This window comes from Dasypus novemcinctus, chromosome 5 (genome assembly GCF_030445035.2).
Source record: "Dasypus novemcinctus isolate mDasNov1 chromosome 5, mDasNov1.1.hap2, whole genome shotgun sequence".
Taxonomy (NCBI): domain Eukaryota; kingdom Metazoa; phylum Chordata; class Mammalia; order Cingulata; family Dasypodidae; genus Dasypus; species Dasypus novemcinctus.
Window position 1 is genome coordinate 141,260,223 of NC_080677.1, and position 26,338 is coordinate 141,286,560.

A 26,338-nucleotide genomic window follows, 5' to 3' on the forward strand; every position below is an offset into this window, starting at 1 on the left:
TGTAGTGGCTGGTTTGATCTTCTCTCCAGACATTAAAACTTTATCCGTATCAGCAGTAAGGCTATTTTGCTCTCTTATCATTTGTGTTCACAGGAGTAGCACTTTTTTTTTTTTTTAACCCGCCCCCCACCCCTGCTTGCTGCTTGCGCCCGCTGTCTGCCCTCTGTATCCATTCACTGCACATTCTTTTTTGTCTTCTGTCTGTTTGTCTTCTCTTTAGGAGGCACCAGGAACCGATCCTGGGACTTGCCAATGTGGAAGAGAGACAATTGCTTGAGCCACCTCAGCTCCCCAGTTTGTACGTCTCTTATTGTCTTTCATTTGTGTCTCTTTTTTATGGCATCATCTTGTTGCATCAGCTTGCTGCGCAGGCCAGCTCACATTCAACAGAAGGCCCCAGTAACCGAACCCAGGATCTCCCATATGGTAGAAAGGAGCCCAATCACTTGAGCCACATCTGCTTCCGTGGAGTAGTACTTTTAATTTCCTTCAAGAACTTTTCCTTTACACTCCAACGTGGCTAACTGTTTAGCACAAGAGACCCAGCTTTTGGCCTATATTGGCTTTCAACATGCCTTCCTCACTAATTTATTCATTTCTAGCTTTTAATTTAAATTGAGATATGGAACTTTTCCTTTCACTTGAATTCTTAGAGGCCACTGAGGGTTATTAATTGACCTAATGTCAATATTATTGTATGCCAGGGAACAGAGGCTTGAGGAAAGGGAGAAAGATGGAGGAATGGGCTGCTGGTAGAACAGTCAGAATACATACAACATTTATCAATTTTTTTCACTGTCTTAGGTGAACACAGTGTGTGACACCCCAGAACAATTACAATAGGAACCCCAAAGATCACTGGTCACAGATTACCATAAAAGATTTAATAATGAAAACACTAAAATATTGCAAGAATTACAAAAATGTGACAGAGACACAAAGTGAGCAAATGCTATTGGAAAACTGGCACTTACAGACTTAAGACATAAAAAATGCAGTATCTGCAAAACACAATAAAGCAAGGTATGCCTGTACTGTTTAAAATTCTCTTTAACTCCCACTAGTATATTTTCTACTACTCCAGTTCCTTGCTAATAATTCTTTCACCTGTTCAAATCATTATGTGGTTTCTCTCCCTGACCAAGACCTGATAAAACACAGAAAAAAAGATAACATGTAAAACATGTAAATACTAACCCAAAGAAAACTGACCCATGTCAGCTGGCCCACAGTGAATGGACACAGAGAGCAAACAACTGGGGGTGGGGGGTGGCAGGGAAGGGGAGAGAAATTTAAAAAATACATATATCTCAAACAATATATATATAGAGAGAGAAAGTGTAATCTTTCAGATAATTATAATTCCCAACTCCCAAATTTATTTGTTAACCAAATTTTCTGGAAAAGGAAGCATTACATATATTTATAGTTAGAAAACAAGTCAACAAGCTACAAAACTCTACTCATTCTTGAGAAGTATATTCTTAAGTTAGCAATTTAGAATTTGGAAAACCTTTGCCAAAGGAGAAAGTGGTTAGGGAAAGTGGCAATTTCCAAGGTATATATAAACAATTAAATTAGCTTACATAATTCAACTCAGAACTCTAACATTTCACCTTATTTATCCCATAAAACTGCATGTAAAAAAAATTGTTTTTGTGAGTGACCTAAGTCAAACACAATTTATAATAGAGTCTGCAGGCTTTGCAAACAGTACATAGCAAACAGAACATGCAAAACAGTACACCACAGCTAAACATGACTTGGAAAACTAGTTCAATGAACATATTCCCAGCCTGCAGTATCTGTAGCAACAACCGGTCACCCAGGAAGAAAACAACAATAAATATTCCTTCCGAATCTCTGCAGGGAACCTTTCCTAGCTCTGATGAGGATGTCTGTGGACTAGGTATTATAAACCTTGGAAATTGACTATGGTGGCAAAAACCTACCAGACCACCAAAAATAATCTGCCTAGTTTTCTTAATGTTTCTTCACAAAACCAAATAAGATAAGTTTGTATGTCCTTATTTTTCTAGAGCAAGATTTTTCCAATGACAGTTTTGGTTTTGGTTTGCTTGTGAAGACAGAACTAATAAGTAAATTAAACATACACCTCAAAGGGTTTTGCACACAGAAATACTTCTATCCTTACAATCTCCAAATTTTCTAACTGCCTGGTTGTAAATAGGAAAAATGAAAACAATATAAAATATACCTAAGGAATAACCAGTAGTTAGATAACTGTATCTAGAATAACTAATAGTTTGCAGATAACTGCATCTGGAACTTATCTTCTAGTTCTTTACCTTTCAGTGCTATCCTCCTCCAGAGTAATTTCCATGAAAGTCTTTAGTTTTCTCTGAACAGTGGCTGCAACCTCCTTCACTTTTGAATTCTTATGTTTACCTATGGAAAAATTATATTAAAAGACAGAGAAAAGATTTTAACTACTATACAAAAACAAAGATAACACACTATACACTTAGATACAATTTCGATAAACCTCAGCTTCCTTTTACTTCCCTTGTGAGTTAATTAACATATTGCTCTGCAAATAGCAATTATCTCCCACACAGGGATATTATGAAAATCAAACGAATATATTCAATTTAATGTAACATTATGTGTAACCTATGTATCTTTTTAAAAAAGATAATATATATTTTAAAAAGTACTTTATTGGCTATAAAGTGCGCTTCAAATGTACATTATCACATGAAGCAATTATGGGCTTTTTCTATTTATGCCATTGTAGACCTAATACACACTATCAGAAAATTACAGTTACTACTTCATAGTCATTTATTTGTTTAGAAAATATCAATTAAGTACCTATTGCTAGGTAGTCAGTCATCTACATTCCAACCACCATCCTCACACATTTCCATTTAGTGGACTTTTCCTCATTCTTTAGGTCTGATCTCAATTCAATGGTCATTCCCTTAAGAAAATGTTTCCTAATCCCCTGTTTAGGTCAAACTTGTTATAAAATATTATTATAAATCTTAGCAATACTGTGCAACCAGGCTTATGGAAAGAGCTTGTAATAACAGGTGCATTCTCTTATCTGCAATCTATTACCTTAGAAAATAATTTTTAACATTGTTAAAACTGAGCAAGTGATACAAAAATTTAAATGTAGTCAACTTGCAGGGATGTTACTGCCTTTTATACTGACATAAGCATTTTTAGGTATCTCCAATTATTTTTCCACTACTATTTCAACTGGCTGGGATATTTAGAACAGTCAAGAGGGAGGCTTAACAGTAACAGTCGATTGATTAAATATTAACAAAAATCAATTTTAAAATCTCTGTATAGTTAATATACAACAAATCAATAGAAATTCAATTTGGCAGCATAGAATGGGAATATTTTAAATGGGTCTAGTGGGGAAAGGGAAAAGGTAGAGAGGAATGCATTACAGTCTGGTATTAGATAAGTAATGGAAGTCCAGGTATAGCACTATGTTCAAAGAGCAGGAGAAAGCACAGCATATGAAAGGAATTATAAGAAGCTAGATATAACTGGGGAGTCAAACTATGCAGTAATCAAAACATAAAAAGTTGAGTTACTAAGCATTCCATAACAGTTTTGGAGATATGGCTAGCAAATCCCAGATATGAGAGAAAATTTAACCAACCTTTATTAATAGTCAAAATAATGTGCATGACAGCTGTGAGACATACAATGCCTTCAATATCGTCAGAAATAACACATGCCTTTAATTCATCTAAAAATGACCTGTAAAAAAATTTTAAAAATCTGAAATTGATCTATAGCATATAATCTAATACTTTAGAAAGATAAACATAGTCAAGATTCATCAACAACCATGAATTACAGTTTTCAGGTAACATGGGAAGTTGATTAAACTTTTCCCATACTTTTCACTATAAGTCATCAATTCATATAGTTAAGACATTAAAATCAAATGCTGCTGCTAAAAAGAGAACAGGAATGTTACAGAAAGTGAAAAAAGCAACACTGTATACCCACAATACACACACACACACACACAAGATTTAATAGGTGGTTAAGAGAGAATTCACATTTGCTAAAGATGATGCTTTTAAAATTTTTATTGAATACATTTGTTATTAAAGTTCCATCTATACTCAGGCCTATATGTGACACAAAAAAACCTTGAAATTTTCATCAAATGACATATGGATTGGAGAAATGAATAACAAACTGTGTATTGAATGAAACTTATAGTGGTATTTAACCTAGTTAAGTATTTTTAAAGTATATATCATAAGAACTATTTTCCTGCACATTATTAACTCCTTAAATGTTTCCCAAACTTGAACTGAATTTTAGGAATAATCAGGTAATCAAAGACTACTCAGGTGAATATATTAAACAAAAAAGTTAGAATTTCTTGCATTTAAGTTTAGCAATTACTTTCAATAACTGATAAAAAAATGAGAAAATTCCATGGAATATTTGAAATTTTTTCACAGAAAAAAGCACACCTTAAAAAATTTTAAGAGTGAAAAGAATAAAGTAAAGGTGCTAAGAAAGCTTATAGCCACAACAAGAGTTTTAGAAGAGTAGAGAAAAGTATTACCTGACTACATTTGGAGACTTTATTATAATTCCTATTAAACACCTTGAAAATGGTGGAAGGTCTGAAAGACACTCTGGTGGAGTAAGCTCTTCTATATCAGAAGCCTGAAAAAAATGTTTCAAGTCAATAATTTGTAATTTGAGACTGGGCTAATTACTTACTTCTGAGTTTTCTTTAACATTTGAGAAAGGCCTTTCAGAAACCCAAAACAATGATCTTTATTAAACTACTGATATTTCTACAATTACAAATAAACTTACTATATACAAGTATGTCTTATTTATTATAGTTTAAAATAAAAGAAAAAAAGGCATATCATTAACAAGCCTTTTGTTAAACCATCTTAATATATCTTCCACAAATAATGGGATTTAATCCTAAGTACATTCAACTCTGTTCTTACTAATCTAGATCATGGTTTCTCAATCTCAGCATTATTGGCATCTTGGGCTGGGTAATTCTTTGTTGTGGGGGACTATTCTGTGCATATTAGGATGGTCAGTAGAATCCCTGCCTTCATGACCCTAGTTGTAACAACTAAATATGTCTCCAGACATTGTCAAATATCCCCTGGAAAGCAAAATCACCCACAGTGGAGACTGCTGGTCTAGATCCACAAAAAGTATAGTAATAAGATCTATATTCATTATTATAAAACCTTAAGAATGTATACAGGTTGTTTATTATTTATGAATAAACTCCACATACAAATGACTTCTGAGAAAGTCTAAATCCAGAATTTTCTTATTCCAGGAAGAAGCTAGTATCTCTGTTTTCCAATTCATTGAAGAACAAATATGCCCACCCCTTCCTTACATCTTTCCACCATTATATTCTATCTAATTATTAACAGTCTTATGGGAATTTCATTTAAGGCATAACTACAAAGCATCTCTAATAAGCCTTCCCATATTTCTTCTTCTGGGATTTGCAATATAAATTTGAATACTGAAGTCAATCATCATATGTGAAATACCACTTTTTCCAAGTAAAATGCTACATCTTAAAACAAATGTAGATCTGATGAGAAAAGACTACTGACTGGCTAAAACAAAAATAAGATTTTTAGCACATGCAGAAGTAAAATATACGATAATAAGAACACAAGAGGTAGAAGAATACTAATTGGAAGAATATTCTTCCAACTGTAAGAATCTTATGTTTTATTAGCATAATTTCTGAAGTTAAACTGTGCTGAATTAAACATGCGATACTGAAATCTCTAGAAAAACTATTTTAAAATTTACACAGATGATAACAAAGTCAACAAAGAAGATAAAATGGAGCAGTAAAAAATACTTGATTCACCAAAAAATGGCAGAAAAGGCAGGAACAGAGAGTCTGAAAATGCAAGCAAGATAGTTCCATCCATCTGCCCCATGGGATCTAAGCTCCCTCTCAATTATTAGCAGAGTGGGCATCACCATCCCCAAATCCTCAAGAGTGGGGAATGAACAATGGACTAAAGTATACTTACTATTATTCTACTATAGACTTATTATTATTCTAGAAATGGAAGAACTCTTATTATTGAATAAAGGCAGTAGCCACCAGAGGTTCTAAGGGAAGGAAGAGGGAAGAATAGGTGTATTAAGGGGGCATTTTGCGACATTGGACTTGTCCTTTGTATATTTTGTCATAACTTACAAAATTGTGTGGGACAGAGTGTAAACTATAATGTAACCTATAGTCCATTGTTAGTAGCAATGCTTTAGTATGGGTTCATCAAGTGTAACAAATGTACCACAATAATGAAGGATATTGTTAATATGGGAAAGTGTGGGAGGGGGAGAAAGTGGTGCATATGGAAATCCCCTATATTTTTTATGTAACATTTATGTAATCTAAAGCTCCTTCAAAAATAAAAAAAAATTAAAGAAAATGTCAGAAAAAGAAAAAAAAGCAGGAAGACTAATAGAGCAGATGAGATTAATGGAAAACAAACACCAAGATGGGAGACTTAAACCCAAACACATCAATAATTAAATTAAAATAAAATGAACTAAGCACCTCAACTAAAAGGGAAAGATTAGCTGATAGGAGTTTAAAAGAAAAAAACCCAACCCAACTATGTCTTTAAACATAAAGACAGTATAGACAGTGTAAAAGGATAAAAAGTTATACTATGCAAGAAATGAAGCAGCATGAAGCATAAGAAAACTGATTTGGCTATAATACTTAGTATCGAAGTAGATTTTAAGATTAAAGGCATTACCAGAGATTGCGATAAAGATGAATATTTCATAATAATGACATGACCAATTCTTCAAGAATTTATGAGTTCATCAAGAATTCATAAGTGGGGGAGCAGATGTAGCCCAAGTAGCTGAGCACCTGCTTCCCAGGTACGAGGTCCCAAGTTCAATCTCCAGTACCTCCTAAAAACTAAATAAACAAACAAAAAACAACTCTAGAGAGAAAATGTAGCTCAGTGGTTGATAGCCAGTTTCCCATGTAGGAGGTTCCAGGTTCAATCCCCAGTACCTCCTAAAACAGTAACAACAATAAAAAAAAGAATTTAAATTTAGCAATGTTGCTGGATATAAAATCAGTATGCAAACATCAGTTTTAAAAGATCATTTGTAGAGAAACTGGTGAGATTCAAATAGTGTATATAGTTTAAATAATAGTATTACACCAATATTATAGTCTGGTTTTGATAAGGGGAAACTGGGTGAAGGGATGTGGTGGTTTGGAACTGTATGTACCCCAGAAAATAATGTTCTTAAAGCTAATCCATTCCTGTGGATACAAACCTATTGTAAGTAGGACTTTTAAATAGGTGTCATCAGGTAAGGCATGGCCCAGGGTGGGTCTTAATCTTCATACTGGAGTCCGTTTGTGAATTGGCTGAACAGAGAGAATGAGATAGAGAGCAAAAGAGAGACAGCCAGTCACAGAAGCAAAGAGCTGAAATCAATGAAACCCAGAAGAGAAGGGAGAGACCAGTGGATGCTGCCATGCATCTTGCCATGTGACAAGGGAGTCGAGGATCATCGGCGCCCAGTCTTCAGGGAGAAGGCATTTCCTGATGATGCCCTGATTTGGACATTTTTCTCAGTCTCAAAACTATAAACTTGTAAGCTAATTCTTTCTCTCAAAAAATCAGCCCACTTTATGGTATCTGCTTTGGGTAACCTAGCAAACTAAAACAAGGGGTATAAGAAAATTCTATTTTTACAACTTTTCTGTTAATTCTAAAAGCTCAAATTTTTAAAAAAAATTTAATCACCTATTCTTTCTTTTTTTTTAGGAGATTCTGAAGATTGACTGCAGGACCTCATACATGGGAAACAGGTGCTCAACCATGGAGCTTTATCCTCTTGACAGTGAGAGTTGATTTTTTCATTTGCTTTTGTTATGTTTTTAGGAGGCACTGGGGATCAAACCTGGGACCTTGGATATGGGAAGCAGGCACTCAACCACTTGAGCTACATTGGTTCTCTAATCAATTTTATTTCTACACACTAGCAATGAACAATTGGAAAATAAAATTTGAAAATACATACAATAGCATCTAAAAGCACAAAGTTTTAGGGATAAATTAACACTAAGATCTCTATACTGAAAAGCTAAAGAAGATCAAGATAAATGGAGATATAAACCATTTATATTTATTAGAAAATTCAATACTATGATTTCAATTCTCCTCAAACTAATCTATAGATCAAAGAAATCACAAGCAAAGATCCAGGAGGCTTTTTTTAATAGAGACTAACAAGCTAATTCTAAACTTTTTATGGAAATATCTAAAAGAGGTAAAACAACCTTGAAAAAATAAGAACAAAGTTGAGAGGTTATACTATTTATTTTCAGACACATCTAAAGCTACTATAATAAAGACAATGGTGGTATTGCAAAAGTTTTGAAAAACAAATCAATGGAACAAAAAGATACTTCCACTTTATGCCAAGAAAAGGGTACTCTGAGGTTATGAAAGAAGTAATTATGGTTATGTGGGAGTCTGATGGAAAGAGCAACCCAACTGTTGATGGGCAACTCAAGAAATTAACCTGCAAGTGATTTTCAACAAGGGGGACAGAGCAATTCAATGGGAAAAGGAAACTCCTTTAAATAGATGGTTCAAACAACTGGCTATTGGATGGATCAGGGTAGGGGGTAGAGATCTACCTTATATATATAGACAAAAGCTAAACTATACAGCTTCCAGAATTACAACACAAACAGTGAGACTTATTGTAAACAATGAATTGTAGTTAGTAATACAATTATAAAAACATTCTCTCATAGGTTTTAACAAATGTACCACACTAATGCAAGGTATATATAGAGTGGTATAAGGGAACTCTGTATTTTAAGCACAATTTTTCTGAGCATTTACAAACTTCTCTTTTAAAAATTTAAAAAAAAGGAAACACAGGAGAGTATCTTCATGACAATGGGACAAAGATTTTTTTAGAGAAGACATAGAAAGTATTAATCATTAAAAACTGACTAGTTTATCCTCATGAAAACAAAAAAACATGTTCATCAAAAGACACCACAACACCACTGAGAGACATATTTGCCATACACGTATCTCTTAAAGAATTCATATCCATAATATAAAAAACTCAACTCAATACAACTCAATAATAAAAAGACCTATAGCAAAAAAAATAAAATAAAATAGTTGGACACTTCACAAAAGATACGTGAATGATTAATAAGCACATGAGAAAATGGTGAACATTATTCATCAGAGAAATTTAAACTAGCCACAATTAACTTCCAGGAAGATGGAGGACTAGAAAGGCAAGGAACTCTCTTCTCCAGAAAAATAGCTAGAGGACAGGCCGAAACAGTCTAGAAGAAGATCTTCTAGGGTTTAGGGCACCAGGCAAAAGCTGAACACCACCCAGAAGAAAGGGGGACAAAGGAGGGAAATCATGACAACAGAACTGTGATTTGAAACCAGCGGCTACTGCCACCAGCACCATCCCCCACACTAGAGACGGTTTAAAACTCTTGGGCCTCTGGGCCTGTGACTACAGACAAAGCGGGTTCCAAGTATCTACTACCCTAGGAAACAGGAGAGAGAGGGACACAGCCTAAGGTTGACTCTGCTTCTGACCCACAAATTTGGTCTGCTGTCCAGGAGCCCTTCCAGGCTGGGAGGGGCTACGCTGCTCTTTGCCTTGGAGCAAGCAAGGGATAAAGATATAATTAAGGAGACTGATTGTTGAGGACTCAGAGGGGAGTAGAAATATTTCTGACTGGGGAAAAGGGAAGGGGTTGCCAGAAAAAGCTGGAGAACTGTTTCAAAGAAAGTTTGAATTACAAGGCTCATAGCCTCCAGACAGGAAGCTCTATCACATTGATCCTGTCAGTATTCCAACAAATACACTCCCGTCAGGCACTGAACTGAGAACTGCCAAAGAGTGATATCCGCTGGCAGACCAAGGAAGTGCACTCAAGAAAATTAAAAATAAGTAGGAGAGGTTCTGGTCTCTATAGCTCCCCTCCCCAAGGCCCTAAGAAGAGACTCTACAACCAAGTACTGGGGATCCAGTGCCCAGTTTTGAGCAACCTGTAGGACAATCCTAACAATCCGGGTCAAGCCAAGAATCAAAGAGCAATGGTAACACACAGCCTCCTCCCGCTAAATCCCTACAAAAGAGAAATGAAATGAGCATCTGAGTAAACTACATCCTAATCAAATGACTAGATATCAGTAAAAAATCAAGAGCTATACTAAGAAAATACAAGACATGGCCCAAGAAATGGAATATATCAAAGCCCAGAAGAGATGCTGAATTTATTTTTTTGAGATGCAGAATTTGAGAGAACTAATCAGCAAGATGTGCACAAATTTCCAAAATCAAATTAATGAATTGAAAGACAATATGGTTCAAGACATAAATGACATCAAGACATTGAGTGAGCACAAAGAAGAATGTGAAATTCTGAACAGAAAAGGAACAGAGTTCACGTGAATGAAAGACACAATAGGTGAGATCAAAAACACATTAGAGGCATACAAGAGGAGACTCAAAATAAAGAGGAGAAAGAATAAGTGATATCAAAGACAGAACAGCTGAAACTGAAGAGAAAAAAGAAGAGAGAAAAGAATGGGAAAAATTGAGCAGGGGTTCAGAAGGTTGAATGACAACACATGCGTCATGGGAGTTTCAGAAGGAGAAGAGAAGGGAAAAGGGGTAGAAAGAGCACTTGAGGAAATAATAGCTGAAAATTTCCCAACTCTCATGAAAGAAATGAACTTACATGCCCAAGAAGCACATCATACCCCAATCAGAATAAATTCAAATAGACCTACTCCAAGACACATACTATTTAGAATGCCAAAGATAAAGAGAAAATTCTAAGAGCAGCAAGGGAGAAGCAAGCCATCACATACAAGAGACGTCCAGTAAGACAGTGCAAATTTCCCTTCAGAAATCATAAAGGGAAGAAGACAGTGGTATGATACAATTAGAATACTTAAAAGAGAAAAACTGCCAGCTGAGAATTCTTTATCCAGCAAAACTGTCCTTCAAATATAAAGGTGAGTATAAAATATTCACAAACAAACAGAAATCAAGAGAGCCTGAAAAAGAATCTACCTTTGCAGGAAATATTAAAGGAAGCCTTAGAACCTGAAAGAAAAAACAGAAAGACAGGCTTAGAAGACAGCATAAAAGAATAGCAGAATGGATAACCAAAAAAGCAAAAAGACAGACAAAAATAAGATATGACACATGGAAACCAAAGAGTAAAATTGAGGAAGTAAATGGTGCATTTACAGTAATACTGAATGTGAATGGATTAAACTCTCCAATGAAAAGATACAGGCTGACAGAACGGAAAAAATAACATGAGTCATCCATATGCTGCTTACAAGAAACTCATGTAAGACCCAGGGACACAAACCAGCTGAAAGTGAAAGGCTGGAAAAAAATACTCCACACATATAGTAATCAGAAAAGAGCCGCAGCTATAATAATTTCAGACAAAACAGACTTTAAATGCAAAAAAGTTAAAGGAGATACAGAAGGCCATTATATATTAATAAAAGGGACACTCCATCAGGAAAACATAACAGTCATAAATATCTATGCATCTAACAAGGGTGCCCAAAATATATGAGACAAACTCTGGGAAAACTGAAGGGAGAAATTAGATATCTCTAAAATAATCACTGGAGATTTCAACATCCCACTCACATCATTAGATAGAACAACTAGACAGACAGAAGATCAACAAGAAAACAGAGAACTTGAACAATATGGTAAAAGAGTTTGCCCTAAAAGACACATACAGAACACAGCATCCAAACTAGAAGGTTATACATTCTTCTCAAGTGCCTGTGGATCTTTCTCCAGGATAGGCCACATGTTAGGGCACATTACAGCTCTCAATAAATAAAAAAAGATTTAAATTATACAAAGCACCTTCTCTGATCATAATGGAATGAAACTGGAAATTAATAATAAACAGGAAAAAAGTAAATTTGCAAATGTGTGGAGGCTGAACAACACATTCCTAAATAATCAATGGGTCAAAGAAGAAATTACAAGTGAAATCAGTAAACATTTTGTGTTAGTCAGCCAAAGGGGTGCTGATGCAAAATACCAGAAATTGGTTTGTTTCTGTAAAAGGTATTTATTTGGGGTAGGAGCTTACAGATAGCAGGCCAGAAAGCATAAATTACTTCTCTCACCAAAGTCTATTTTCACATGTTGGAGCAAGATGGTTGCCGACATCTGCAAGGGTTCAGGCTTGCCGGGTTCCTCCCTTCCAGGGTCTTGCTTCTCTTTCCTCTATGAGCTTATTTCCCGGGGCTCCAGCTAAAGGCTTCAACATCAAACTCCAATATCAAAACTCCAACATTAAAAACCCTTAACTCAGTCCTTTGTCATGCTTTTTATCTGTGAGTCCCCCCACCAAAGACTGTGGGTGGGGACTCAACACCTTACTGGCACAAGAGGTTTACATAATTACTTAATCAAGTAAACCTATGAATCCAATATAATCTAATATGCCCAGAGGAAAAGATCAGTGTACAAACATAATCCAATATTTCTTTTTGGAATTCATCAATAATATCAAACTGCTACACATATTTAGACAAATGAAAACGAGAACACAACTTATCAAACCTTATGGGATACAGCAAAGGCAGTCTTGGGGGGAAAATTTATACCACTAAATGCCTGTATTAAAAAAGAAGAAAGAGCTAAACTCAAAGATTTAACTGAACAACTAGAAAAACTAGAAAAAGAACAAACCAATTCCAGCAAGCAGAAGGAAAAAAATAATAAACATTAGAGCAGAAATAAATGAAATTGAGAACAAGAAAACAATGGAGAAAATCAACAAAACCAAAAGCTGGTTCTTTGAGAAGATCAATAAAATTGACAAACCCCTAGCTAGACTAACAAAGGAAAAAAGAGAGAAGATGCAAATAAATACAATCAGAAATGAAAGGGGGGAAATTACAACTGACCCCACAGAAATAAAAATAATCATGAGGACATTATGAGAAACTGTATGCCAACAAACTAGACAACCTAGATGACATAAACAAATTCCTAGAAATTTACAACCAACCTACACTGATGTTACAAGAAATAAAAGAACTTAACAAACCAATCACATGTAAGGAGATTGAATCCATCATCAAAATTTTCCCAGCAAAGAAAAGTACAGGATCAGATGGCTTCAGGTGAATTCTACCAAGCATTTTGAAAAGAATTAACACCAAGAATGGACCAATCTGTTTAAACTCTTACAAAAATTAAAGAGGAGATAAAATTACCCAACACATTTTATGAAGCCAACATTGCCCTAATACCAAAGCCAGATGAAGATACTACAATAAAAGAAATTTACAGGCCAATCTCTGTAATGAACATAGATGAAAAAATTCTCAACAAAATACATGCAAATAGAATCCAACAGCATTTATCAAAACACTTATACATCATGACCAAGTGGGATTTATTCCTGGTATGCAAGGCTGGTTCAATGTAAGAAAAGCAATCAACGTAATATACTACATTAGCAAACTGAAGGAAAAAAGAAACATGATCGTCTCAAAAGATAGGAATAGAAGGTAAATTTCTCAATATGATAAAAGCATGTATGAAAAACCCATAGACAATATCATACTCAATGGGGAAAGGTTGAAAGTTTTCCCTCTAAGATCAGGAACAAGACAAGGATGTCCACTGTTACCACTGTTATTCAATATTGTACTAGTAGTTCTAGCTAGGGCAATTAGACAAAAAAAGAAAATTAAAGGAATCCAAATAAGAAAAGAGGAAGTAAAATTCTCACTGTCTGTGGATGGCATGATCCTGTACTTAGAAAATCCTGAAATATCCATGACAAAGCTACCTGTTAATAAATGAGTTCAGCAAAGTGGCAGGATAAAAGATCAACATGCAAAAATCAGTAATGTTTTTGTATACTAGTACTGAACACTCTGAGAAATAAATCAGGTGGAAAATTCCATTATCAATAGCAACAAAAAGACTCAAATACTTACAATTAATTTAACCAAAGAAGTATAGAACCTATATGCAGAAAACTACAAACAACACTAAAATAAATTTTAAAAGACCTAAACAAATGGAAAGACATTCCATGTTCATGGACTGGAAGAATAAATATCGTGAAGATGTCAATCTTACCCAAACTAATTTATAGATTCAATGCAATACCAATCAAAATCCCAACAGCTTACTTTACAGAATTAGAAAAGGCAATTACCAAATTCATTTGGAAGAGAAAGTGCACCTGAATAGCCAAAAGCACTCTAAAACAGAAGAACAATGTAGGAGGAATTTCACTGCCTGACCTTGAAACATATTACAAAGCTACAGTGGTCAAAATGGCATGGTATGGGCATAAAGATAGACACATCGATCAGTGGAACAGAACTGAGAACCCAGAAATAAACCCTCACCTATAGAGTCAACTGCTTTTTGACAAACTTACCACGTCAACATTAATGGGACAAAACAGTCTTTCAACAAATGGTGCTGGGACAACTGCATATCTATAACCAAAAGAATGAAAGAGGACCTCTATCTCACTCCCTATACAAGAATCAACTCAAAATGGATTGAAGATCTAAATATAAAAGCCAGGACCACAGAACTACTAGAAGAAAATGCAGGGAGACATCTTCAAGGCCTTGTGGTAGGTGGTGGTTTCTTGGACTTTACACCCACAGCATGTACTACAAAAGAAAAAATAAATGGGACCTCCTCAAAATTAAACACTTTTGTACCTCCCAGGACTTTGTCAAAAGGGTGAAAAGGCAGCCCACTCAATGGCAGAAAATATTTGGAAACCACATATCTGATAAGGGTTTAACATCTATGATATATAAAGAGATGCTACAACTCAGCAATAAAAAGACAAACAGCCCAATTAAAAAATGGGCAAAAGACTTGAACAGACATTTGTCCAAAGAAGAAACACAAATGGCAAAATAACCATGAAGAAATGCTCAGCATCACTAATGATCAGGGAAATACAAATCAAAACTACAATGAGATATCATTTCACTCCTATCTGAATGGCCACTATTAAAAAGAGAGAACTACAAGTGTTGGAGAGGATGAGGAGAGATAGGAACACTTATTCACTGTTGGCAGGAATACAGAATGGTACAGCCACTAAGGAGGACTTTTTGGCAGTTCTTGAAGAAGTTGAATATAGATTGCCACATGACTCTGCAATACCACTACTGTGTATATGTGTAGAAGAATTGAGACCAGTGACAACAATAGACATCTGCACACTGATGTTCATAGTGGCATTATTCACAATTGCCAAAAGTTAGAAACAACCCAGGTGTCCATCAGCAGATGAATGGATAAACAAATTGTGATCTACTCACACGATGGAATTATTATGCAGCTGTAAGAAGAAATGAAGTCATAAAACATAAGTCAACATGGATGTACATGGAGGACATTATGTTAAGTGAAGCAAGTCAGACACAAAAGGACAAATAATGTATGACTGCGTTACTATGAGCCAAATATATTGTGTAACATATTATACACAGCAGTTTGATATTATTGATGAATTCCAAAAAGAAATATTGGATTATGTTTGTCATCTGATCTGTACCTGGGCATGACTGAGTTATGATTAGGGCATTGAGTCCCCCCACCCCTTGGTGGTGAAGGACAGAGTTGAGGGTTTGGATGTTGGAGTTTGATGCTGAAGACTTAAGCAGAAGCCCCAGGAAGTAATGTCACAGATGAAAGAGAAGCCAGCCCCAGGAAGAAAGGAACCTTGAATCCAGAGAAAAGCAAGCCCCAGGAATGTAGGAACCCAGGAAGCCTGAAACCTTGCAGACGTCAGCGGCCATCTTACTCCAATATGTGAATAGATTTTGGTGAGGGAAGTAACTTATGCTTTATGGCCTGGTATCTGTAAGCTCCAACCCCAAATAAATACCCTTTATAAAAACCAACCAATTTCTGGTATTTTGCAACAGCACCCCTTTGGCTGACTAATACATTGTATCATTCAAAAAATGTTATATGTATTCAGCACATTTAAATGAGAAGCATTTGTTTTTATTCAACTATTACTTCTTTTTCATTATTCATATTTTTAATTATTAAATGAACAAAATAAAGTTAAAACAAAACAAAAAACCCACAATTAGATACTACACACACACCAGAATGACTACAGAATGACTAGTATTAAAAAGATTTTTTGAAAACAACAAATGTTAAACAAAAAATACAGAGCAACTGAAACTCTCACACATAACCAGTGGGGTATAAAATGGTAAAATCACTTTAAAGACTTGTACTCAAATATTCATAATAGCTTTATTCGTAATAACTGAAAACTAGAAACAGCCCAGGGTTCCCTCAAAGAAGAACTGATAAACACACCGTGGTATATTCAATTGACTATTACTCAGCAATAAAAATGAAATAGCTTATACATAGCATAATAGGAAGGACATTATTTGAAAGAGGACAGACACAGAGTACAAAGAATACCACTTATTCCATTTATGTAAAGCTTTATAATAGGCAAAACTAATCAACAGTGATAGAAATCAAAACCTCTGAGTAGAGGCAGGTATAGGCACTTAAATGGGAAAGGCCACAAGGGAATTTTCTGGGTGGACTGCATTCTTCAATATCTTCATAGGATATGGGTTATAGGAGTAGAAGCACTTACCAAAGTGATCAAACTATATACTTACAATCTGTGCATTCTGGGTAGTAATTGTGTTTATTACATACATGAGAGAATACTATAGTTCGGTATTATGAGGTCATGGGTTTATAAGTGTTGTGGAACATTATTGGCTTTGTCAGTGAGATTTTGTTTTCCAGTTTCATGGTGTTCCTTATCATAGCTGATACATAATAAAAACTAACTCAAGTGCTGTTCTTAAGACTCAAAATTAGGTACAAGGTATAATTACTCATATAAAAGAAGATTACTACTATCTGTTAATAAAGTTCCCCATCACTTTTTTTTGCAAAATTTGAATGAAGTATTCAACTTTCAGTCAGCACTAGGCTAAGCCAAATCATAGAAAACAATGATTGCTAGATTTAGAAGTGTATACTTTACTCAGTTTAAAAGACTTCTTCACTTTATGCCAAGAAAAGGGTACTATGAAGAAATAAGAGGTAATTATGGTTATGTGGAAAAGTCTGACGGAAAGATCACCCCTATTATTGATGGGCAACTCTCAACTAGGTAAAAAATAATTATTAATAAGAGATTAACTTCAATATTAGCAATTATTAAATTTTTACCAAGTCAGGAGGAAAATAATTTCAGACTATGTGGACAAGAGGCTAATATAATTACTCAATAAATGTGTATTTCATATGACCACACTTCATTAAACATAAGCCAAAGGCACACACACGCCGCAGACACCATCCGAATCTTGCCAGCAATGCTGCTTGTAGTGTTCACTGCTAGACCATAACATTATTTAACAGGGCACAGTTTTAAAGAAAATACCACAAAGAAGCTGACAAAGTTAATCAGACTCAAAGACACTTATTTTGCCGGGTATTTTTTTATCAATTTGTATAACATTTCAGGATGTTTATCCTTTTGTGACATCTCAGGCAAGATTTAATGTTTTGATGGTTTGTGATTATTCTTAAAATGGTTTACCAGCTATGAAATTACTTTTTATCTTGATTTAAAGTGAAAAATTAAAATATTCCCACCTATAAGCAAAAGCTTATAACAAATAATATGAAGTAACAAATTATTTCAGAATGGGCCACCAGAAAAGTATTATTCTTTCCTGAAAAACTGATACACACATATATATACATATATTACTATTAAATGATGGAAATACATTGTGGTATCATTTCATCTTAATAACAAACATATCAATGTTCAATTTATAACAAATTAAAATAAGTTTGTTATTCTACATATTTTGTGCATTCTTTCCTTTTCCTTCTAAATGATTTTTAATTTATTACAGTTATTTTATAGGTGAACAAATTCCAATTCCTTTTGAAAGTAGATGAGATATTAATGATCATAAGAGTATCATACTAATAGATTACTTGGAGACTTTTGAAAGGTAAAATATTCCTAAAGTACATTAAATGAACTGAGGTTTAGATGATACTAGGAAATTACTGCTAATTTTTTTAGAAGCAGTAACAGTAACATGGTTTGCAGGAAAATGACTAGTCATTTAGCCATTTTTTAGTCATTTAGAAGCAGACTTAGAAATAAGGGGTGAAATGTTATTTTGTCTATAATTGCTTTAAAATGGTTAGAAAAGCAGATGAAACAAATATGGCAAAATATTAACTGTTGAATTTAGCTGCTAGACAAATGGGTGCTCATATTCTTCTACTTCTTTGTATGTTGGAAAATGTTAATAAAGAGTCAAGACAAATTGTAAATAAAAAAGCAGAGCAGTAAAACTTATCAATAAAAAAGAATACATTTGTAAATCTTAGGAATGTAGAAAAAGCCAAATAGATTAAAGGAACATTTTAACCTATTATTGTTGATGCCCAAAAGGTAGCCAATTATTTGTTTCCCCATAACAAACTGTAATGGATCTAATACTCCAGCATTTGTTTAAACCAAGGATCAGCAAATTTTTAGGCATTGCAGGCCATATGGTTTCTGTTCCAACTACTCAACTTGTTGTTAAAGCACCAAATCAGCCATACATAATGAACAGGTGTGGTTGTGCTCCAATAAAGTTTTATTTACAAAAGCAGGTGGCAGGCCAGATTTGCCTACCCCTGGTTGAAACCAATAATTCATTTATTTATAATTCTTAGCTACACAGCTCATTACACATGTCTTAATCTTCATTTATGTATAATCTAGAACTTATTTTCCTAAACCAAAAAGATCTCTGTTCAAGTTTTAAGGAGGGCCTTAAATTCTATGTAATGTTTTAGAATTTAGTTAACATCTTTTATATTCATAATGATTTTATACTACAAAATACATAAATTTATATAATTCAATTACAGTCCCTGTCTGATTTCATCTTTTTACACTGAAAACAAAACCTGTATTTTTATTATCTTCATAAGTCACTATTCCATCCTCTTGTTCAATTTTATCTTTCAAGTGAAGAGAAAAAGGGTACTATGAGTATTCCATTGGATGAAACAGAGCTATTTGTTTTAGCTTAAATTATCCTCATTATATCTATCTTTAACTAAATAGCCTAAAAATAGCAAAGAGAACAAGAGTAAGATTAACTGGTATTTGTAGTTCTAAATTCCTATGCTTTGAAATGAAAAAGGGAAAAATAAATATTGCAAGGCAGTCAAGCAAATGTGAAATATTCAAAAAAAAAAAAAAAAAAACAATCCAGGAGCACAGTCTTACATTCTGCTCACTGCTAACTATGAACGCAATCATCTTTTCAGGGTAGAGAAATCTTTAGAAACTAATCAACTCATTTAAATCTGTAAAATATGACGACAACAACAACAACAAGCAAGTATTCACAATATAAGGACTAGTTTGATTTTAATCAAGAATAACAACATCTTTAAGATATAAGATATTTTTCCCAACAGTAATGTGACTATTAAACTGAGGAACAGATGGCTAGGAAAACATACTACTATAGAAACTTCCCTTTGAAAAACTTTGCTAATAGAGAGCAGCATAACATATAGCCAAAAGAGAACAGAACTGCACAGTATTTTCAGGATCAATATATTTTACCTTTCGTAGTTTGTGACTTATTTCAACCACTGGTGCAGCAATTAGAGTAGAAAGTACTCCCCGGTGAACAGGTGTATCCAAATGCCAAGACTGAATCGTGGTTAGAAATTCATGTAGAGGTGTTTGAACAGAATAAAGTAGCTAAAATAAATCAGATCAGTTGTTTTATTTTTAGTGGCACAAAAGTCAAGGTTAAAAACAAGTAAAATATTAAGAATTTTAAGAAAGATTATTCCTGTCATCAACTCCCAAGATTCAAGGGCTTATTAATATAATTTGTCCATTACCAATGCCCACTATTTCCCTTTTTGTTGCTGAACTTCAGTTGATTCAAATTTCATAAGCACCATAGCTAGGAGAAAGATATGAAGAAAGCCCACTGATAATTTTCGTTACATTCATTCTTTCACCAAAGCAAAGACAAACTGTCAAGAAGTATAAAAAAATAATAATAAAGAAAGAAGGAAAGAAAAGATGAAGAAACATCAATTACATTAAAATAAGACATCAGTTATGAGGCAATGTGTTCTGAATGAAGCCACATGGCCAAGGGAAAATAATTTGGTGAGAAAATAAAAGATTTTGGCACAAACACTTGAAACAAAAAACAAAAACGTTGCCAATGAACTCAAAATATGAAGTAGACTAGGGAAAACATAGATATATAAAAACTGGTATTTCAAAATTTTAGGTGAGCCAATAACCTTCAATTACCGCTATCAGCATGAATAGAAATTCAAAGTCTTCAATATTTTATTAACAAACATCCTTCCATTAAGCTTTTTTAAAAAAAAAAAATCCTCATTAAAAAAGAATAGTTCATTCATATTTTTAAACCACTTCTTAGAAAAGGTAATGGCTATGATGATAATTGGGATTTTGTTCAGGAATTTATATTACATTATTTTTAGGCGTATAAGCAAATCTGGTCTACAGGTAAATTTTTAAAAAACAAATTGGTTACTCAATAATTTTATTTCATGTCAGTTTTCAATCAGCAAAGGCAAATCACAGGGGCCGCCTCCAAGATCACTGTGACTCTCATTTCCAACTAGGAGGTTAGAATATGACGAAAAGAAAACCTATAAAGGAAATTAACATTTCATCTGCAGAAAGTCTTTGTTAAACTGAGCCAACACTCTACAAATAATGAAAATCAGCATCCTCGAAAGTATATTTCATTTGGAAAATTTTGTAAAATAGTAATTTAGCATGTATTAGCCTACTGCAACCAATTCTTTGCTTCATATCCTGCTCAGCAGATGCATTTTCTCACTTCTGGTTTATCTATACTAGTGAAAATCTGTGTCTAGAATGCTAGAGCTCTTGGTCATTTCTGGCTGCCTATTAGAGGTTTCGAAGTGTACCATGCTATGAAAAAGGCTGGAAAGTAGTATCTGAAATGATGGTATATAGGAATTATTGTTTACACCACACTACATTCCATAAAACAGCCTGTCACAAGAAAAAGCAGACTTAAATACATGGCTTCAATAAACTTTAGTTCATAGCAATGGATCAGACTTTCATCAAATGAGTAATTTTCGTTTAATTATATATTCTATAAAAATGATAAATACCCGTAGGCCTTCTTCAGGTTGCTTTTTGAAGGTCCATGCAACACACTCCAACATTTTCTGAAATACCTTCTGGACTGTGTCAAAAAGTATTACAATTTCTTCATCTGAATCTCTTTTCTGAATCAAGGAGTTTCCAGTTATCTCTTTCAGAATGCCAAGAAGTGATGAAACATAAAAAAGTCCCTTCACTACAAAGAAAATTGGAAATATCATTATCTAATCACACAATTTAGTTATTACCATTTTTCACTTAACACTTATGTTATAGTAGCTTAAGAGAATATTACTAGTAAGCTAATACCAAAAAACAGGCAAACTAGATTAATTTAAATGAATAAAAATGTGGTTTCCCCCCAAAATTGATACTTTTATTAACAATAAGAACGGATTTGATTGAGTCACTAAACATGTGAACACAGAACAATTTGTGAGATGCCTTGAACACCTGAATTAAAGAATGTGTCTTCGGGCGGTGGACTTGGCCCAGTGGTTAGGGCGTCCGTCTACCACATGGGAGGTCCCCGGTTCAAACCCTGGGCCTCCTTGACCCGTGTGGAACTGCTGATACGCGCAAGAGTGCACTGCAAGAGTGCACTGCCACGCAGGGGTGTCCCCGTGTAGGGGAGCCCCACATGCAAGGAGTGTACCCCATAAGGAGAGCCGCCTGGCACGAAAGAAAGTGCAGCCTGCCCAGGAATGGCGCCACACACATGGAGAGCTTACACAACAAGATGTGCAGCAAATAGACACAGAGAACAGACAACTGGGGGAGGGGGGTTGGGGGGAAGGGAGAGAGAGAGAAAAAAAAAGAATGTGTCTTATTTTCCCATATAATAGTAAAATCAACAACCAGATCTACTATTACAAGTATGATAAAAATGGTCTAAGATATGATTTGAGAATTTCATAGGCCAACTTTTTAAAAAATAAAGCATTTTATAAACAAAGCCCGCTATGGTCTTACCCTCTAATCAACTCCTTTAGCATTTCTTACATGTTCTTTTATCATTCTTTTGACATGTTCTTCTGCCTCAGACATTAATGAAACTTTAGATATGTGTACATACTGGATCCTCAGTTAAGACAGTAAATTCTCTTAGGTAGGAACTAAGCTGCACAATTCTTTCTTGTCTCCCATTATAAAGTATTTGTTATATGAAAAAGCAAATCTATGAATAATAGGAACAGAAATGACGTTCCCTATTTACAGACTAATATCTAGGTGATAAACAGATGACTTTATCACATGACCGTATATAGAAAAGAGACCTGGAGACAGTAGGCTAAGCACTTTACTTTATAAAGTAGATTAATAAGATACAGAAATCTGTTTGAAACAGGTAAGAAACTAACCAAAAATCCAAAGTCATCTGAAAAAGTAATAAAATTAATTGTCATGCTCCAGTTGAGTTCACCATCAAAAGTTTATGGCTCCGGGAAGCAGACTTGGCCCAGTGGCTAGGGCATCGGTCTACCACATGGGAGGTCCACAGACCTCCTTGACCGGTGTGGGGCTGGCCCATGCGCAGTGCTGATGCGCGCAAGGAGCGCCGTGCCACGCAGGGGTGTCCCCCGCGTAGGGGAGCCCCACACGCAAGGAGTGCACCCTGTAAAGAGAGCCGCCCAGTGCGAAAGAAAGTGCAGCCTAAGAATGGCGCGGCCCACACAGAGAGCTGACACAACAAGATGACGCAACAAAAGAAACACAGAGTCCCGAGCCGCTGACAACAGAAGTGGACAAAGAAGAAGACATAGCAAAAAAAACACAGAGAACAGATAACCAGGGTGGGGAGGGGAAAGGGGAGAGAAATAAATAAATAAAACCTTAAAAAAAAAAAAAAAGTTTATGGCTCCACCAAAACCAACAAAAATTTGTAAAAAAACTATTAAAAACATAACAGAAACCTTCAAACAGAACTCATTTCTCTTATTAAAAGAAGGCAAAAGGACACAAGTTCTTCACATACATAGGTCATTTGGAAAATTAACCATCAGAGGGAAAAGATACAAAGGATTACTGAGCTATTTAAAGAGGCAGAATTAAGAAATCAGAGAAGAACAATGTATCAACTATTAAAGGATCCAGACAAACAAGAGGGCCTGTACTGTTTGTTGTATCTGTCTTCAAGGTGGAAATGGTGATGATAAAGCAGGGGAAGGCATTGATGTGGGAGAACACTCATAATTAACATCTGTAATTATTGACAGAAATGTGAAAAGTTAGCAATTTTAATGGGAAGTTATTTCACTTTATTCAAGTAGTATGTGCCTTATAACCAAATATACATAGATACTGCAAAGTAAATTATATATTTTTTAAATGTCAGAATTCACAACAATAAAAAAATAGAATACACTTGATTTTGAAAGTCTCTTAGTGTTGTCATCTGTTATAACACTGGTTTCTTTAAAATGAATTGATATATAAGCAACTGGTAAATAGGGAGTGATAATGCAGAAGGAATAATGGCTAATATGAATTTTTCCCAAAATGAATACCATCAAGTATCTACAAATGATCAAACACCACTGAAAGCAATGAGCCACAGAGAAATACGTCACTACATATGATATCACTGAAAGCACATTCTTCTTTTTAGCTCAGTTTTGGCACAGTTCTCCCTAATCTTTATGCATTTTGCATTTGTCTTCACAATGCAGGAACCTCAACTCTTCCCTACATCCCTATCAATCTCCCTTAACCTTTTCATTTCTTTTAAGACAAAGCCATATATTTACTATAATATTTATTACATATTTCACATTCTTTTTAAAATGTGCTGGTGTTTTTTATTAAGACTTATTTATTTTCTTAGTTTTCATGGCACACAGTTTTACTTTTTTAGTCATCTGCCACAAGTCTTCTTTTCTCCATTATTTTTAGTGGCTGATTTTGCAGAATGCATTGGTTTGGTTTTGTTTGTTTTTTTGAAACATGCATATATTGCATTATAGCAGAAACACATTTTTGTGAGTTTGAATTTTATATTTGGGTTATACAAGGGAACTTAGCTGTATTCTAAGAACATCTCTTCTTTATTACCTACTTCAGCATAGAAAATACCACACTTAAATATTAATAAATGTAGGCTATTTTTAACTAAAGTAGTTTCTCTATTAAGACTCTTTAAAGTAGAGCAAAAAAGCCAGGTCTACCTAGATAAACTGCTAAATATGATTCCATGGTACATTTATAACATGACTACAAAAGAATAACTACATAGCTGATTGTACCCCAGGAAATCCTGATTTTTGGAACCTCTAAATACAAAGATCATTTCAGTTTGGCAATAGGTGAAGTCAGTAGCTTAGGGCCTTACTTTGGGGGAAAAGATGCCCTTATATAATCCAAGAAACTGGGCACACTGGAAATCTAGAATCTTAATTAACTCCTTCTAAAAGTAAATTCTGTAAATACTAAAAACAGATTCAGGGAAGCAGATGTGGCTCAAAAGATAGAGTATCTGCCTACCACATGGGAGGTCCAGGGTTCAAACTCAGGGCCTCCTAACCCATGTGATGAGTTGGCCCACGTGCAGTGCTGATGTGCACAAGGAGTGCCATGCCATGCAGGGGTGTCCCCTGCATAGGGCAGCCCCACGTGCAAGGAGTATGCCCTGTAAGGAGAGCCACCCCATGTGAAAAAAGTGCAGCCTGCCCAGGAGTGGTGCTGCACACACGGAGAGCTGACACAGCAAGACGATGCAACAAAAAGAGACATAGATTCCCGGTGCCACTGACAAGAATGCAAGCAGACACAGAAGAACACACAGCGAATGGACATAGAGAGCAGACAACTAGGGCGGGCAGGGAAGGGGAGGGAAATTAAAAAATCTTTAAAAAAAAAAAAATTGATTCAGTCCTTAGAGGAAAAGAATCCCTAAATAACAAATGAATTTGTTAAAAAAAAAAAAAAAAGCAAGTCATTTTTAATATTTCCATTATTACCCTTACATATAAAATGCTGTTTTCACTATCAAAAATGAGTTATAAGGATTAAACAAGGAAAAAAAGTTAGACTTTAAAATAAACGTTTAATCTTAACTTCAGGTATTTTTAAACAAATCATACATAATCTTGTTTATGATTAAAGATTATGTCAGTTATGTATATCCTGAAACACTAGAGAATAGTGAACAATATCCCAGCTCCAATGTAGTCAAAGCACCAACTTCAGTAGCTGAACCATGAAAAAAAAGACTTAGAATATTTTTAGACAAAAAGATTCTTCTAGAGTCTACCATGAAGAAATTTAAGACAATGGGAATAAGACCATAGATGAATTAACTATAAACTTAGAGACTTAATGAATCTAATTTCTAAATCATAACGTTGAATTTGCTAAATAACTATATCAAATCATTTCAGTCTCTAGAAAATGCCCAGGCTTAATGAAATTTAAATATCAATTTTTCAAGTGTTCACAGACCTCAGAAAGAGCCAAATGAGGTAAAGGATGTATAATAAAAATAATTTAGAAACAATTCTCTACAAATAATCTAATTACACCATGAAGGCAAGAGAGGCAGAGGGGCATGTCACAGTACATCAATAATTCTTCTTTGCAGAAACTATTATCCAAAGACTAAAGGAGACATAGAAATGCATTCCAGGATGTGGAAGCTCTCCTGTCGCACAGCTCCCGGCACATTTCTCCCTAACACCCATCTGATATGGGTTTCAAGAAACTGGACCTCTGGACCCATTAATATAATGTTCAAGATAATCACTGAGTTATATTGCTAAGTTGGCTGACTTCCCTTTTGCTCAGCCCACCTAGAAGTAGGCTGCCTTTTCTCTCACTCATTGAACAAATTTTAATTTAGTGCCTAGTATGTAGCAAATTTAAGCATCATGTTGTTATCCTCCTTAGCTACTTAGCAAAGTGTAAGAAAACAAACTCTTCCCTGACTCCAAACCAAAGCCACATGTGTCTCCATTTAACTGAAGTATCGCTGTAATTATAACTCGTATTTAACAGACATACAATTCAAGT

At 34.7% G+C, this 26,338-nt stretch overlaps 1 protein-coding gene across 2 annotated transcripts in view; it reads right to left on the minus strand.

The window, feature by feature from the left end:
• The window catches only part of NCAPG2 (non-SMC condensin II complex subunit G2), a 107,078-nt gene that overhangs the window by 13,691 nt on the left and 67,049 nt on the right, over positions 1-26,338 (minus strand). For both annotated transcript variants that reach the window (XM_058297619.1, XM_071215384.1), the window contains exons 24-28: positions 21,343-21,530; positions 19,763-19,903; positions 4,577-4,680; positions 3,647-3,747; positions 2,310-2,409 (exon numbers count right to left, since the gene is read on the minus strand). In XM_058297619.1, the coding sequence (XP_058153602.1) occupies positions 2,310-2,409; positions 3,647-3,747; positions 4,577-4,680; positions 19,763-19,903; positions 21,343-21,530 (634 nt within the window). The remainder of the gene's footprint in view (positions 1-2,309; positions 2,410-3,646; positions 3,748-4,576; positions 4,681-19,762; positions 19,904-21,342; positions 21,531-26,338) is intronic.